This window comes from Oncorhynchus tshawytscha, linkage group LG25 (genome assembly GCF_018296145.1).
Source record: "Oncorhynchus tshawytscha isolate Ot180627B linkage group LG25, Otsh_v2.0, whole genome shotgun sequence".
In the NCBI taxonomy this organism is placed as follows: Eukaryota; Metazoa; Chordata; class Actinopteri; order Salmoniformes; family Salmonidae; genus Oncorhynchus; species Oncorhynchus tshawytscha.
Window position 1 is genome coordinate 36,024,702 of NC_056453.1, and position 16,878 is coordinate 36,041,579.

At 39.1% G+C, this 16,878-nt stretch overlaps 1 protein-coding gene across 2 annotated transcripts in view; it reads right to left on the minus strand.

Moving 5' to 3' along the window:
* cyth1b (cytohesin 1b) overlaps positions 1–16,814 on the minus strand; it is a 52,399-nt gene extending 35,585 nt beyond the window's left edge. Inside the window, exon 1 of one of the 2 annotated variants that reach the window (XM_024396004.2) lies at positions 16,415–16,814. In XM_024396004.2, coding sequence (XP_024251772.1) covers positions 16,415–16,496 — 82 coding nt within the window. In that variant the 5' untranslated portion in view covers positions 16,497–16,814. The remainder of the gene's footprint in view (positions 1–16,414) is intronic. The other variant, XM_024396002.2, reaches the window with a different exon arrangement.
* Between the last annotated feature and the right edge of the window lie 64 nt (positions 16,815–16,878).

Consider the following 16,878-nt stretch of genomic DNA (forward strand, 5'->3'; position numbering starts at 1 on the left):
AATTAACCACAGTGGCAGGAGAGGACAAAAACAGAGGAAGGGACAAAAACAACAAAAACAAAAATGACAAAAACAACACCTTCAATGTAGATTATTTATTGAGAATGCTTTTTAACCTTGAAAAGGATGATATGATAAGGTATAAACAACAGAAAAATCTACAGGCTCCGGATTGTGGTATTAAAAGGTGGCTATTTTCTCCTCTTCAGTCATCTCACATCATCTCATGTTGAAAACTACAGAGAGAAAAATAGAGCATGTCACAACTGCAGTATTACAGTAGTTTGAAATTACACATTAGGTAGGGTAGCACAATTCTGACAACTTTCCCAAAATGTTCATGTTTTCCAGAACATCTGGTGGGAAGATTCCTGGAATCAGGAGGGAATAAGCAGGAAATCCGGAATCCTTCAACCAGGATTTCTCAAAAACCTGGGAATTTTGGGAACGTTAATTTTGTAAACCCAGTGGACTGGAATAACTATGTGTTGGCTGGAATAACTATGTGTTGGCTGGAATAACTTTTATCCTTCCTTACCTGGAGATCCATCCAGGCAATCCATTTTTAAAAAGATGTCATTGTACAGCATGAGGTCAACATCCTTTAGTTGGGTGATCATGAGGTCAGATGCACGTTCACCTTTGGCATAGGTCATGTCCACAAGGACGCGTGCTTTATCTGCCCGCCCATGTGTCTCCATTATGGTTTCCTTCTCAAATTGATTGATCACGTTTTGGCTAAAGAGTATATCTACTAGACGTTTGATGTTGGCCTCGTTCAATCTCTTCACAAGGTTCCCCCTTTCCCTGTTCAATCCTTCGGCTGTCCAAATTGAAAGAAAGAGAACATGAGAATGATTATTAGAGAATGGTTATTGACTATCATACGTTTGATACCGTCAGTCTCTGTAACAAACAAATTCCTGAAGCCGCCTGAATCAGCATTAAGCACTAGAGCATGTAGAAACAGACTACCCCTTACAAAAAAAGATTGCAGTTTTGAAACGCCAGTAAAAGTGCAGTAACTGCAGTCGACTGTAGTATTTTGGACGTAGTAATTGCAGAATTAATGCAGTTATTCTGCACTCTAACTGCAGTTACACTACAAAATTACTGCAGTAAAAAAAACGGTTATTTTTGATGCAGTATTTTCAGCATACTGCACTCTAACGGCAATCTTCTTTTTTTTCATAAGGGACGTAGCCAGGAGACTTGCATGCGACTTCTGCTCTCAGAATAGGAAGATTGCATTGAAAAGAGAGTCTAGACTCTCAAAAGTCGCTTTGTGGTCTGACTATGTTCAGATCTGGCTGACCATTTCAGGAGGTGGTTAGGGATGCATTGTGTGTGGATTTCTTCTGTCTGGATGCTATCAGGCTACCGAAAACACATACCGTGGGCGAAGTCATCAGCGCTCATCCCACAAGTCTCCAGAAAACTTGGGCTTTGGGACCGATAGGCACCTTTTCATTATAACATTGGAGGAAATAAGTTCCTAGCGTGTGAGGAACGTTTTTGTTAGCCTCATAAATGCTAGCCAATATTTAGAATCATATATATATATATATACACACACACACACATACATACAAATATACATACATACAAATTTACTGGAGTTATGCTATTTTTGACGAGGTAATTGCAGAATAACTGCAGTGTACTGCACTCCAACTGCAGTTATACTGCAGTGTGCTCTGACTGCAATCTTTTTTTCGTAAGGGTTCCACCATTTGTAGAATGCATACTGACATTTGAATATAGCACGGGAAAAGGGATTCCAGAAACACTGTGGACACGGTAGAAGTGTAGACGCATGACACGTTCAGAATTCCATGATCAGAATACTAAAGCTGCATGAACTGTCAAGTCTAGACAGAAAGTTGAACCTCATTTTACGGAATTTCTAAACAATTTAAAAACTCTAGAATGTTATTTAGAGACCAGCAAAAACAAGCAAAAATTACCCCTGCCATTATCACATTGGTTGCTGTAGCTTCATTTATCTCAGTCACTCTACAAACACAGCCTATTAGCAATACAATTAGCCACTACTCAAAAAAATCACATTAACTCAGCACCGGGATTAAAAACTATAATTTAATGAATGGGTGGGGGCCCCAGAAGTTAGTGGCCATGGCCACATGCCCTGTGTGCCCGGTCGGTAATTGGACCATGATTACTACAAATTTAGATCAATGGACCGTGCAGTGCATTCTGCACGATTGTGGGACAAGGAATGCACTACACGGTCCATTGATGATGCAAGGGAAACATACATAATGGGTGTTAATACGATTCCAATGGAGTTTTATGGAGCCGGATACCTGCCAAAAGGTTTAACGTACATATCTTTAGGATCGTAAGAAAAAACGTAAACATTAACTTTCATCTGTGAACATACAAACACCATGTTACAACTACGGAATAACATTTTAGGCTGAAAAAATCTTGTGTAGTAACTCTGATGTACAATAATACTTTTCAGAGTTTTGGCATTTTCATCTCACCAACAAAGGAACGTACACCAAACAGCCTGTGAGGAGTGCTACCAGAACAAGCATAACACAGTATAAAAAATATAAAAAAAATCGGTATCCTGCACGTTTTCAAGTTAAAAGTCTCCATTCTCTATTACTCCTCAGTTGAGTTACTTCACATTCAGGTAGCTAATGTTGAAGGCATTCAGTTGTACAACTGACTAGGTATCCCCCCTTCCCCTTTAATATAATGGATTTGTTTTCCAGCCCAAGTGTAGATGGCACTAGCTGTATTATGCATACAACAGTGAAGTTTCAGTCCTCTACGTGTATCTCTACAGCACGGTCATATCTCTGGGTGACTTGGGCATTCCCATGCATGCACCTTATCAAAATATGACTCATTCAATATTGTACCATCCTCATAACCAGTAAGTAGTATCTACCAGAAATAATGAATCATAACCAGTAGTATATAACAGGAATAATGAATCATAACCAGTAGTATCTACCAGGAATAATGAATCATAACCGGTAGTATCTACCAGGAATAATGAATCATAACCAGTAGTATCTACCAGGAATAATGAATCATAACCAGTAGTATATACCAGGAATAATTCATCATAACCAGTAGTATCTACCAGGAATAATGAATCATAACCGGTAGTATATACCAGGAATAATGAATCATAACCAGTCGTATCTACCAGGAATAATGAATCATAACCAGTAGTATCTACCAGGAATAATTCATCATAACCAGTAGTATATACCAGGAATAATTCATCATAACCAGTAGTATATACCAGGAATAATGAATCATAACCAGTCGTATCTACCAGGAATAATGAATCATAACCAGTAGTATCTACCAGGAATAATTCATCATAACCAGTAGTATATACCAGGAATAATTCATCATAACCAGTAGTATATACCAGGAATAATGAATCATAACCAGTAGTATCTACCAGGAATAATTAATCATAACCAGCAGTATATACCAGGAATAATTCATCATAACCAGTAGTATCTACCAGGAATAATGAATCATAACCGGTAGTATATACCAGGAATAATTCATCATAACCAGTAGTATCTACCAGGAATAATGAATCATAACCAGTAGTATCTATCAGTTCAGTCAGTCAGTATGTCATCCAGTCAGTCATTTGTCTGAGTTGTAATAGGAACGAAATCAAAAAGAATAGAACAGTCTTTATTTATTTATTGACATCTATGTGTGTATTCAAAATGATCAAAATTGTCCAAAGATATTTAGCCTATCACTTTAACAATTCAATGTTTCATTTAGGCCGATCTAAATAAAAAAAATAGGCCTTCGACTTGTAGGCATTGCAATCATTTTGGGTACAGGTGTCTTGCGAATAATTTTAGAACTCTATTTGTGTTTTATAACTGTTTTTATTAAAGGGCTTGCCTGAAAAAGAGACTCTAGCTCACAGGCTAAATATAGGCTCTAATTACATTTTAGACAAAATAGTTGAAAAGCACATGCAGTGGCTGATAGGGAAAACAGATCTGGCAATAAGAATAGGCTATAGATAGTCTTGATCATTTGGGACCCTTTGGCTATTTCGCTCAGGACAGGTTATAGCCAAGACTCAATCAATATTTTGTTTCGTCTCATTTATTGATATGGAAATAGACTCTGCGTGATGGGGTTGCGCACGCAAATGGCTATAACAAGTCTACATACTGAGTGAAATTCACTAGTACAACAGTCAAAATGGCTAATAAAAGGCTCCCAAATACATGAAAATGTGTGATTCATTAGGTTACATGATCACCACAATAGATCCACATGGCTATAAAAAATGTATTATGCAATTATATGGCCATTAAATAACACACAACAGCATGGCATATTTAGATAGCAGAATAGGCCTAGCCTAAATCATATTTACTGTCTATTTTGAAGTTCAGGCAGTTATTCTAGACAAGGCTCTTCTGTATCTTTATAGTATAATTCTCACACAAGCCATTTGCTGAAGGCCCAAGCCTATACTATGTCTTCTGCTGATATAATGTCATTTTTGAATGAGGTTCTAAACAACCTCTAGACTTTTATTTTGTAAATGAAACCAGAAGCTGCAAAGCAACTAACATCTGGGCTAGAGTTGCTTGATTGACTAGCTAACTTCGACTAGCTATGTTCGGTTCATGTCCTTTGCAGATGCCACATTACTGACAAAAGTTTGTTCTCATAAAAAAAGATATGTAGCTGAGTAAAGGGAGACAAAAAGTAAGAATTGAACGTGTAAATGTTAAATCATATAGATGACAAATCTTTAAGTTGTACCTAAGAAGGTAAGATGAACAAGTGTTTCATATTTACAGTTGAAGTCAGACACATTAGCCAAATACATTTAAGCTCAGTTTTTCACAATTCCTGACATTTAATCCTAGTAAAAATTCCCTGTTTTAGGTCGGTTAGGATCACCACTTTATTTTAAGAATGTGAAATGTCAGAATAATAGTAGCGAGTGATTTATTTCAGCTTTTGTTTCTTTCATCACATTCCCAGTGGGTCAGAAGTTTACATACACTTGTATTTGGTAACATTGCCTTTAAATTGTTTAACTTGGGTCAAATGTTTCAGGTAGCCTTCCACAAGCTTCCCACAATAAGTTGGGTGAATTTTGGCCCATTCCTCCTGACAGAGCTGGTGTAACTGGGTTTGTAGGCATCCTTGCTCACACACGCTTTTTCAGATCTGCCCACAAATTTTCTATAGGTTTGAGGTCAGGGCTTTGTGATGGCCACTCCAATACCTTGACTTTGTTGTCCTTAAGCCATTTTGCCACAACTTTGGAAGTATGTGTAACAGTATAACTTTAGACCGTCCCCTCGCCCATACTCGGGCGCTAACCAGGGACCCTCTGCACACATCAACAACAGTCAACAACGAAGCATCGTTACCCATCGCTCCACAAAAGCCGCGGCCCTTGCAGAGCAAGGGGAACCACTACTTCAAGGTCTCAGAGCAAGTGACGTCACCGATTGAAACGCTATTTAGCGCGCACCACCGCTAACTAGCTAGCCGTTTCACATCCGTTACACTCACCCCCCTTTTGACCTCCTCCTTTTCCGCAGCAACCAGTGATCCGGGTCAACAGCATCAATGTCACAGTTTTTGACTTTACGCCCGTCCCCTCGCCCCGACCTGGGCGCGAACCAGGGACGCTCTGCACACATCAACAGTCACCCTCGAAGCATCGTTACCCATCGCTCCACAAAAGCCATGGCTCTTTCAGAGCAAGGGGAACCACTACTTCAAGGTCTCAGAGTAAGTGACGTCTTCGATTGAATACACCACCGCTAACTAGCCAGCCATTTCACATCCGTTACATATGCTTGGGGTCATTGTCCATTTGGAAGACCCATTTGCGACCAAGCTTTAACTTCCTGACTGATGTCTTGAGATGTTGCTTCAATATATCCACATCATTTTCCTTTCCTCATGATGGCATCTATTTTGTGAAGTGCATCAGTCCCTCCTGCAGCAAAGCACCCCCACAGCATGAGGCTGCCACCCCTGTGTTTCACGGTTGGGATGGTGTTCTTCGGCTTGCAAACCTCCCCCTTTTTCCTCCAAATATAACGATGGTCATTATGGCCAAACAGTTCTATTATGTCAATTCGCCCATCAGAAGTCAATTCGCCCATCAGAAGTCAATTCGCCTATCAGAAGCTTCTAAAGGCATGACATAATTTTCTGGAATTTTCCACGTTGTTTAAAGGCACAGTCAACTTAGTGTATGTAAACTTCTGACCCACTGGAATTGTGATACAGTGAATTATATGTGAAATAATCTGTAAAGAATTGTTGGAAAAATTACTTGTGTCAAGCACAAAGTAGATGTCCTAACCAACTTGCCAAAACTAAAGTTAGTTAACAATACATTTGTGGAGTGGTTGAAAAACAAGTTTTAATGCCTCCAACCTAAGTGTATTGTAAACTTCTGACTTCAACTGTACTTTCGTATTTATAGAGGATATAATTGCTTTTCGGTGGTTATCATGTTCTTAAATAGTGTTCTTGAATAATGTTAATTGTAACATTTAGTCACTACAATGTTCTTAAATAATATACATTTGAATCATTATTGAAGAAATCATAATTTAGAGTATCTGTTAGTCCTTTGGAGCACAATTTGTGAGATATTTTGTTTGTTTGTCATTCCACTTCTAAAAACCCATATATTGGCAGATATATCGTAATCGGTGACTTTTGCCTCCCTAAAATCTCCTATTGATCAGGCTCTAATGGTAATGACGTTTTTTTGGATGATAATTGTTAGGTGGGGGTTGCTAGCTAGCTTGACTTGCAATAAAGTTAGAGAAACAAGTTGAGAAAAACGTAACTAAACAAAAATGCAGTTACAAAGCAAAATTACTGCAGTAAAAAACAACGCAGTATTTGTAGCATACTGCAGTTATACTGCACTCCAACTGCAATCTTTTTTCGTAAAGGAAACGCTACACTTGTCCGTTCAGTAACAAGGCAAGACTGATCGAGCGAGGCGCAGTGTTGCCAACTAATTTTCAGGGTAAGTTACTAGAGGCAGGTTGATTTGTTGCGAAATTAAGTTGTGATGTCATTGCGTGATAACGTAAAACTGCATCATTACGTAGAATCCACAATAACGTTACTCAAATTGTCAAATTGACTGGCCATCTCGGCAAAAAATATGGTTTGACATTTGTTCAGGTACAGACTCCCACTCTTCTCTGTACTTTTGTCTGTACAGTTTTGCTTGAGACATGTTGATTTATGTTGTAAGTTCTGTTCAAGATCAAACATTCGTGACCAACTATATTCATTGGGTTTGGCTCGTCGTTTGGATCGTCGAACCCCTACTACTGCTGCTGCAGTCAGCCAACAATGATTTGCAATTTTCTTTAATTGCCTTAGGCCTTCTGCTGACGTCACTCACAATGCACTTTTGCAGCCAGGCGCGTGTTGTGACTGAGTGTGTGACAGAGAAAATCGTTTTTTTATGTCATTTAGAGGGAAAATGCGTGCATTTTAGCGTTTGATTCACGTTTCAAAAGTTGCTAAAAGTTCAAAATACATTTTTAAAAGTAGCTAAATTTGTTGCTAGGTGCTGATTTGAAAAAACAAGTTGCCAGGGTAGTCTGAAAAGTTGCTAAATCTAGCAACAAAAATGCTAAATTGGCATCACTGGTGAGGCGTCTGTGAAGATGTCATACGGCCTAATGAAATACGTCACGATGGGAATTGGCATATGCCGCGTTCCAAACAACTGGGAATTCGGAAAAATACGAGGTCAAATCATGACGTCAGTGATCTTCTGGTCGGAAAGTTGGAGCTCTAGAAAGAGGGCAGAGTTCCTGAATTGGAATTCCGAGTTGGATGACCCTTCAAATTTTCCCCAGTCGGAGCTCGTTTTTTCCGAGTTCCCAGTTGTTTTGAACGCACTGAAGTCAGAAATTTCCGAGTTCCCAGTTGTTTTGAATGCATCATAAATTCGAAGCAGCGTGTGGATGGATGCCTGTATCTCTTTATTAGAAGAAAGTGTTTGATCACGTGCGTTTTCAAAACGTGTGTTGCAAAATGCGAGATCCCACTTATTTCGCCGTGGTTCCGGTGCTTTCTTCGATTCCAAGCTGCTTTCTAACACCGACCTCTACTTACAAAAATATTAAGCATTTTGTACGGTTAATTTTATCTGACCGGTAGTTTAGCAGGTAGAGAAGGGAACTCTGGAACATTCAGGGACGTGAGGGTATGAGGTCGAATTCCGTGGAAGGCACACTGTTTTGAAAATGGTTTAATGTGAAACCACACTTTCTGCACTGTTCAAATAATTCGTTTTATTTGGTATTGTATAAGCATCTGTGATAATGGCACCCAAAATAATGGCATAGATTCCGTTGTTGAACATTAGTAAACATGAAGGCAAAAAAAGGGAAGCATGAGATGCGAACATGATACTACAACTGATTATTGACTGACCATTAAAGCCAACGATTTTACCACCGCGCCACAGAGATTTGATGAAGACAGTAGACAAAAAAAATAAAGTATATCTGACAATCACACACTGCTATTTATTGTTGACCAGCAGATGTCACTAATGTGCATTATGGACAGATAATGTAGCTCTGCGTAATCAACCGAAGCCTTCAGAAAGCCTCGGTTTCCCATCACTACTCATACCGTAGCTACAGCACTGTACACGGCATAATACTATAAGTATTTAAATGTGTCGTCCGTCCGAATATTGTCATATTCGTCTCCCTTTTAACTTCAGAGAACGAAAACCAATCATGAAGCAAGAATATGTTGCTGTGTGATGGCTGGCTGACCGAAGTAACTTCATTACTTTACTAAAAACAAGTTGTACACTTTTTAACTCTTTCATTTTAGCGATGATAGGAGTGGTGCACACATATTTACCACAAAAACAAGTAGAACAGGTTGCTATGATACAACAAAATACAAAAAAGACCAGCACTCACTAATATATAAATTACAATTTAAATTTTGTTTTACTTTCTCTCATGGCAACATAATCCAAGTGAGTGCTGGCCTTTTTCACTTTTGATGTGATAATTTGTTGGCCTCAGCTTCCAAGCACCCAATCATTTGTTTAGGCAAGAGGAGTGAGTGCATTCTCTCTCTTTACAATACTATGATACAGTACACACACATTAGATACATTTTTGTTCCCAGCAACATATCACATTCATTCTGTATTAAAATACTAATAGTTACCTGCCATACTCTGTTGAAAATCTTAAAATGCCTTGTGTGCACACAAGAAAACAAAAGAGAAAGTTAGACAGTTTTACTCAAGACTGGTTGTCACTACCTGGGCCAGAGGCAAAGTCATAACCCCGCCTAGTTCTGTAACTTCTCTTGTTGTAATCTGATTGTAAATATTACCCTAACCTTAAAGGAAAATTCCACCCAAAAACTGTCTATATCATAAAAATTCATTAAAACCAAAATGTGCTTTTTCATTTGAATTTAAGGTTAGGGTTAAGCATAAGGTTAGAAGTGTGATTAAAGGAAAACTATATTTTGGTATTTGCTTCATTAGTCCACTGTTGATATAGTCCGAAAATGTTTTGCATGTCAGCAATCAAGTTTTCAAGAAAGTTTAACTTTCAATATACAGAAATACAGCCGGTATGATCTTAAACTTGATTTCTGACATGTAAAACATTTTCGGACTTTATCAACAGTGGACTAATGAAACAAATAACATAATATAGTTTTAGGGTGGATTTTTGCTTTAATCACACTGCTAACCTTATGCCTAACCTTAAATTAAGACAACAAACAAAAAAATGGAGACATTTTTACAATATAGACCATTTTGACTTTGCCGCTGGCCCATCTAGTGGAAACCCAAGACAAGGCAGGTTTAAACAATATAAAACAATAACTTGGCCAGTAAACCAGTTGTCATTATAGTGAGTTAACAATTCTCGTTACATAATTTAAAATGTTTGACACCATGTCACAGCCATGGACAAACAGGTTTGATAAAAAAAAAAATCAAAGGAAGATGACACTATCGTGCGAACCAGAACTGTACCGTGCAGATTATAATATTATATTTACAGATTGTCCTTTCCAGCACAGTTCCAGCAACTATGGTGGATTCAGTACAGCTTGGTCTGACTTGGTTTAGCTTGGCATAGAAATGTGAAAATAGTAAAGTTGAGCTGTTCTTTTTAAAGAGGCAACACACACAGAGAAGCGAGACAGATAAACAGGATGGAAGTAGAGAGGGACTTAGCAGCTGTGTGCTTGAATTAGAACTTTATTAGCTGAGTTTGGCTTCGGAGAAAGAAAATATGGCATAAAGAACAGGAGAGAGGGGGAGTTGGGGAGGCGTGGAAATTAAAATGTGTATGAGAACAGTGAGAGGTAGAGCTTCTGAAATGAAGGAGTAAAACTGAAAATATAATAAAATATATATGATTAAGCCTCTGAAAGTAAGGTATATAAATAGTAAATCTGACTTTCTGCTTAAGGAGTTTATCAGTAAATTTGATTTAAGCCATGGTGAATGGGGAATTAACCCCAGTGGCATGAGAGGAGTCAAAACAGAGGAAGGGAGAGAACGAGAGAAAGATTGAGAAAAGTAGAGAGGAGGAAACGGAGAGGGACAGATTGGATAGAGTGGTAGAATAATGGAAAATGCAAGCAAATGAGAAGAGTGAGATAGAGGAAGAAAGATCGTGGTCCACAAGAGGCTCAAAACGTGTCAGTCCACTCATCTCACACCCACACACACTTTCTCTCTCTCATGAAATGTCACCCCCCCACATTAGCACAGAGCACATCAACCTGAGGAGTTTCATTGAATTCTAGAAATCACCACGGCAACAGAACGTTGATATGGAACTGTCTGTGACACAACATCAATCTTTGTATATTTGTTAAGAGTCACAGTAGAGGGATTTTGATGTTTGTGATGATTTATTTTCCAATTCAACCACACATCTGAAGACAATGCATTTCAAATCATTGAGGACAACACAAAATAGTTTATCAACTTATTAGATGGGACTTGTAAAGCAAGAGTCCTGACTTTAAATCTTTGTCATACTTCTTCTGCACGTTACACCTCTTATAACTGTTTAAGCTAGAAACACCATTAAAATGTGCAGACTGGCCTGGAATAGTCTGCTTGTATACAACTTTTTGATATACTATTGTATTTTTTGTCCTTCTTTTCCTTCTACATTCACTTTAAAGTGGAACTGACCGTGTATGATCCACTTTGCAGATATGAAACAAACAAACAATCATAATATCAGCAAAAAATATAAAATTCCTAGAATATACCACAAAAGCAACTTTCTAGGTTTTAAAAATAGGTTATTTTTGACTCAACATTCCATGACGTACACTAAGGCATTGTTGGAGAATAGATGGATGCAGTTCAATGCATGATTAATATAATTCACCAATACATTTCTTGGTAGTCCAAACAATACTGCTATGAGGTTGTTAATCACAGTTGGCCTGGTACATTGTTTGCTGCCTCCATTCAGGGTGTACTGTTTAAGTTTCAATTGACTCAATATTTGGGGGAAAACGGACAAATGTAACTAAGTCTGGGAATGTCAGTACAGTTAAACTAGTATGGACAATGATTGCAAGTTAGCCCTAATGTGGCTAATAGGCTAGCATATCTACAAACACTACCGTTCAAAAGTTTGGGGTCACTTAGAAATGTCCTTGTTTTTTAAAGAAAAGCTCATTCTTCGTCCATTAAAATAACATCAAATTGATCAGAAATATAGTGTAGACATTGTTAATGTTGTAAATGACTATTGTAGCTGGAAATGGCTGATTTTTAATTGAATATCTACATAGGCGTACAGAGGCCCATTATCAGCAACCATTATTCCTGTGTTCCAATGGCACGTTGTGTTAGCTAATCCAAGTTTATAATTTTAAAAGGCTAATTGATCATTAGAAAAACCTTTTGCAATTATGTTAGCACACCTGAAAACTGTTATTTTGATTAAAGAAGCAATACAACTGGCCTTCTTTAGACTAGTTGAGTATCTGGAGCATCACCATTTGTGGGTTCTATTCTTGTTCTGAGAAATGAAGGCTATTCCATGTGAGAAATTGCCAAAATTCCCCAAAATTCCCAAACATTCAAAAAATGTATGAAAATGTGAAAATTACCATATCTAAGTGCTCACTAAAATGCTGTCAGATCCGCTTTAATGTGACTTTTTTCAACATTCTAAAGCTCCCATTGTGACATCATTACTTCCAACATCCATTCACTGTAAATGCAACAATGCAACTTTTGACACAAATCAAGCCACTTTGACGACTTTGCCAAACACTTACTGTCACGAGTCCGACCGAGGGTGTTTCCTTTTCCCGGGCGGGTGGCGCTCGGCGGTCGTCGTCACCGGCCTATTAGCTGCCACTGATTGTTTTTCCTCCCCCTCCTTGTATGTTTAGTGGTAGCACCTGTGTAGGGTTAATTAGTTTGTCTTTATTAGACAGCCGGCCCGCCTGGTTGTTGTGCGGGATTATTTCTATGTAACCTTCGGCTCTGTTGTAGAGGTACGTGTTTTGTGCCTGGTCGTGATTTGTTCCTGTCTTTGTGTTTTGCACCAGATGGGACTGTTGAGTTTTCACATTTCTTGTTTTTGTTAGTTTGTTCATGTAAAGGGATTTATTAAAACATGAATCAAAACAACCACGCTGCGCTTTGGTCCGCCTCTCGTTCAGATGAAGAAAACCATTACACTTACACAAAACATTAGAGGGTATAACATCTTCCTCTACTTCTCTGCTATTCAAATCTGAAATAATAACAGAATTATCTGGTACCAATCAAACATTACAGCTGTTCAAGTGACTGCATCAAAAACATTTTCTGTCGCTTTTTATAAATAACTGACATTTTGGCCACTTTTTTAATTTATTTTTTATATTTTTTTTATTTCACCTTTATTTAACCAGGTAGGCCAGTTGAGAACAAGTTCTCATTTGCAACTGCGACCTGGCCAAGATAAAGCATAGCAGTGTGAGCAGACAACACAGAGTTACACATGGAATAAACAATTAACAAGTCAATAACACAGTAGAAAACAAAGGGGGGAGTCTATATACAATGTGTGCAAAAGGCATGAGGAGGTAGGCGAATAATTACAATTTTGCAGATTAACACTGGAGTGATAAATGATCAGATGGTCATGTACAGGTAGAGATATTGGTGTGCAAAAGAGCAAGTAAATAAATAAAAACAGTATGGGGAGGAGGTAGGTGAAAATGGGTGGGCTATTTACCAATAGACTATGTACAGCAGCAGCGATCGGTTAGCTGCTCAGATAGCTGATGTTTGAAGTTGGTGAGGGAGATAAAAGTCTCCAACTTCAGTGATTTTTGCAATTCGTTCCAGTCACAGGCAGCAGAGTACTGGAACGAAAGGCGGCCAAATGAGGTGTTGGCTTTAGGGATGATCAGTGAGATACACCTGCTGGAGCGCGTGCTACGGATGGGTGTTGCCATCGTGACCAGTGAACTGAGATAAGGCGGAGCTTTACCTAGCATGGACTTGTAGATGACCTGGAGCCAGTGGGTCTGGCGACGAATATGTAACGAGGGCCAGCCGACCAGAGCATACAGGTCGCAGTGGTGGGTGGTATAAGGTGCTTTAGTGACAAAACGGATGGCACTGTGATAGACTGCATCCAGTTTGCTGAGTAGAGTGTTGGAAGCCATTTTGTAGATGACATCGCCGAAGTCGAGGATCGGAAGGATAGTCAGTTTTACTAGGGTAAGCTTGGCGGCGTGAGTGAAGGAGGCTTTGTTGCGGAATAGAAAGCCGACTCTTGATTTAATTTTCGATTGGAGATGTTTGATATGAGTCTGGAAGGAGAGTTTGCAGTCTAGCCAGACACCTAGGTACTTATAGATGTCCACATATTCAAGGTCGGAACCATCCAGGGTGGTGATGCTAGTCGGGCATGCGGGTGCAGGCAGCGATCGGTTGAAAAGCATGCATTTGGTTTTACTAGCGTTTAAGAGCAGTTGGAGGCCACGGAAGGAATGTTGTATGGCATTGAAGCTTGTTTGGAGGTTAGATAGCACAGTGTCCAATGACGGGCCGAAAGTATATAGAATGGTGTCGTCTGCGTAGAGGTGGATCAGGGAATCGCCCGCAGCAAGAGCAACATCATTGATATATACAGAGAAAAGAGTCGGCCCGAGAATTGAACCCTGTGGCACCCCCATAGAGACTGCCAGAGGACCGGACAGCATGCTCTCCGATTTGACACACTGAACTCTGTCTGCAAAGTAATTGGTGAACCAGGCAAGGCAGTCATCCGAAAAACCGAGGCTACTGAGTCTGCCGATAAGAATATGGTGATTGACAGAGTCGAAAGCCTTGGCAAGGTCAATGAAGACGGCTGCACAGTACTGTCTTTTATCGATGGCGGTTATGATATCGTTTAGTACCTTGAGTGTTGCTGAGGTGCACCCGTGACCGGCTCGGAAACCAGATTGCACAGCGGAGAAGGTACGGTGGGATTCGAGATGGTCAGTGACCTGTTTGTTGACTTGGCTTTCGAAGACCTTAAATAGGCAGGGCAGGATGGATATAGGTCTGTAACAGTTTGGGTCCAGGGTGTCTCCCCCTTTGAAGAGGGGGATGACTGCGGCAGCTTTCCAATCCTTGGGGATCTCAGATGATATGAAAGAGAGGTTGAACAGGCTGGTAATAGGGGTTGCGACAATGGCGGCGGAAAGTTTCAGAAATAGGGGGTCCAGATTGTCACTTTCCGAACAAGTTAGACAAAATGTTAGAGGGTATGGCATCTTCGCCTACTTCTCTGCTATTCAAATCTGTCCACGGAACAAAAATATCCGATACAGATCTAACGATAGAACTGTTTTAGGAACTGCATTAACGCATTTTTAGCAACTTTTTCCTTACAACTGCAGTTTTGACCACTTTTTAATAAAATAAAATAAATGTAAACTTTATTTAACTAGGAAAGTCAGTTAAGAACAAATTATTATTTACAATGACGGCCTACCCCGGGCCAAACCCGGGCGACGCTGTGCCAATTTCAATTTCACTTAACCAAAAAGTTTGACAAAAAATTTGGAGGGTATGACATCTTGTTCTACTTCGCTGCTATTCATATCTGGAATTGGAACATAAATATATTGTACAGATACAACTGTTTTAGTAACGGCATGAGCAACTTTCATCTTCATTTTTTTAAACAGCTGCCATTTTGACCACTTTCCCAGCACTTTAGACAAAAACTTATTAAAGGGTATGGCATCTTGGTCTACTTCTATGCTATTAAAATATGGAAATAAGAACATAAATATCTATTAAAAGAGGTACAGCTGTTTTAGTAACCACGTCAAATCATTTAGCTAACTTCCCACTGTTGAATTAACTGCCATAGACTTTTCAGAATTCCCATCATGAGACAATGAGTAAACAGTGTCTCTTTTGATACAAATCTGCTACCTTGACCACTTTTCCCAACAACATAGACAAAAACTTAAAGGGTATGCCACCTTGATCTACTTCTCTGCTATTCAAATCTGAAATAAGAACAGAAATATCTACTACCAATCAAGAGGTACAGCTGTTTTTAGTAACCACATCAACTAATTTAGCTAACTTCCCACTGTTGAATTACCTGCCATGAAACTTCTAGAAACATTCAAATTATAACAATGGGGGGCGTACATCTATATCTTCAGCCATACATTCATTCCTTTATCATACCAAATCAGTCCAACTTATCCTCATTTTATCCCTTCATCCCTCCATCCATTAGGTCTTCTCTATCCCTGTATCCTTACTTTATTTATCTATCTATCCATGTATGTATATATTCTATTTATTTATATATCCTATGTATTTATCTATCCAGTCATAACTTCCTTTTAACATCTTTATCCTTTGATTAAGAAATTAATGTATGGTTGAAGTAAGGGATAAATGCTTGGGATAAAATAAAGTTTTACAATTGCCTCCTACTCTGTTATTACAGTTTGCATATCCTGTGGTATTCTAGTAGGATGGTGTATAAGAGTGTAGTAGGCTAGTCTGAGTCTAGTTGTTTGTGATGAAATAAGTGATCTAACTGCCCCACATTCCAAAGTAATAAGGTTGATAGGTCTTTCGAAGTAATCAGACCATTTATTTTACTAAATTAACTTTGACTATATTTAACTTCTTGGCTTAAGTAAAACGTTTTATACTTCTTCCTCTACCACAAACATACTTGTAAAGAGTTAAAGCAAGTCCCATCTATTTTTCTTCATGGAAAATTACTATCTAGTTTCCATTGTGGTCCTCTTGTTTTGCCAGGAAATAAACTTGTTTCTGTTATCTAGATGATTAGAGGTGACCTACCTTTAGTTGCTGCAGGTCTGACTGTTGGACAAAGAAATGCCTGGAAACTGGAAGCACACAGCTCACTAACAGTCCCCATCATTACACTGTGTCTGTGTGTGTGAGTGTTGAGCTAGGTGTTGAAGCTGTGTTCCGATGTTCTTATAGCGCCTTTCCTCTTTTCTCTGTCCTCTTCTTTCTTCCCTCTCTTCACTGTCTCTCTCTTCTTGTCTTGTGACTCTGTCTGTCCCTACAGGCAGCACCGCTCCACACACAGGTTTATCACTCCCACCGTAGAGGCGCAGTTCCTGGGTTCAGCTCACTAGGCGCTCCCCTGAATGATCCAACCTCCAGTGCTCTCTCCTGTCCTCTGCCAAATACTAATTCACTCTCCTATGAGTGCTCTCTTTTCTCCCCCCCCTCCACTCTCTCTCCTCTTCACTGTCAGTCATTTACTTGACCTCCCTCCTCTATTTTTCAGTTTG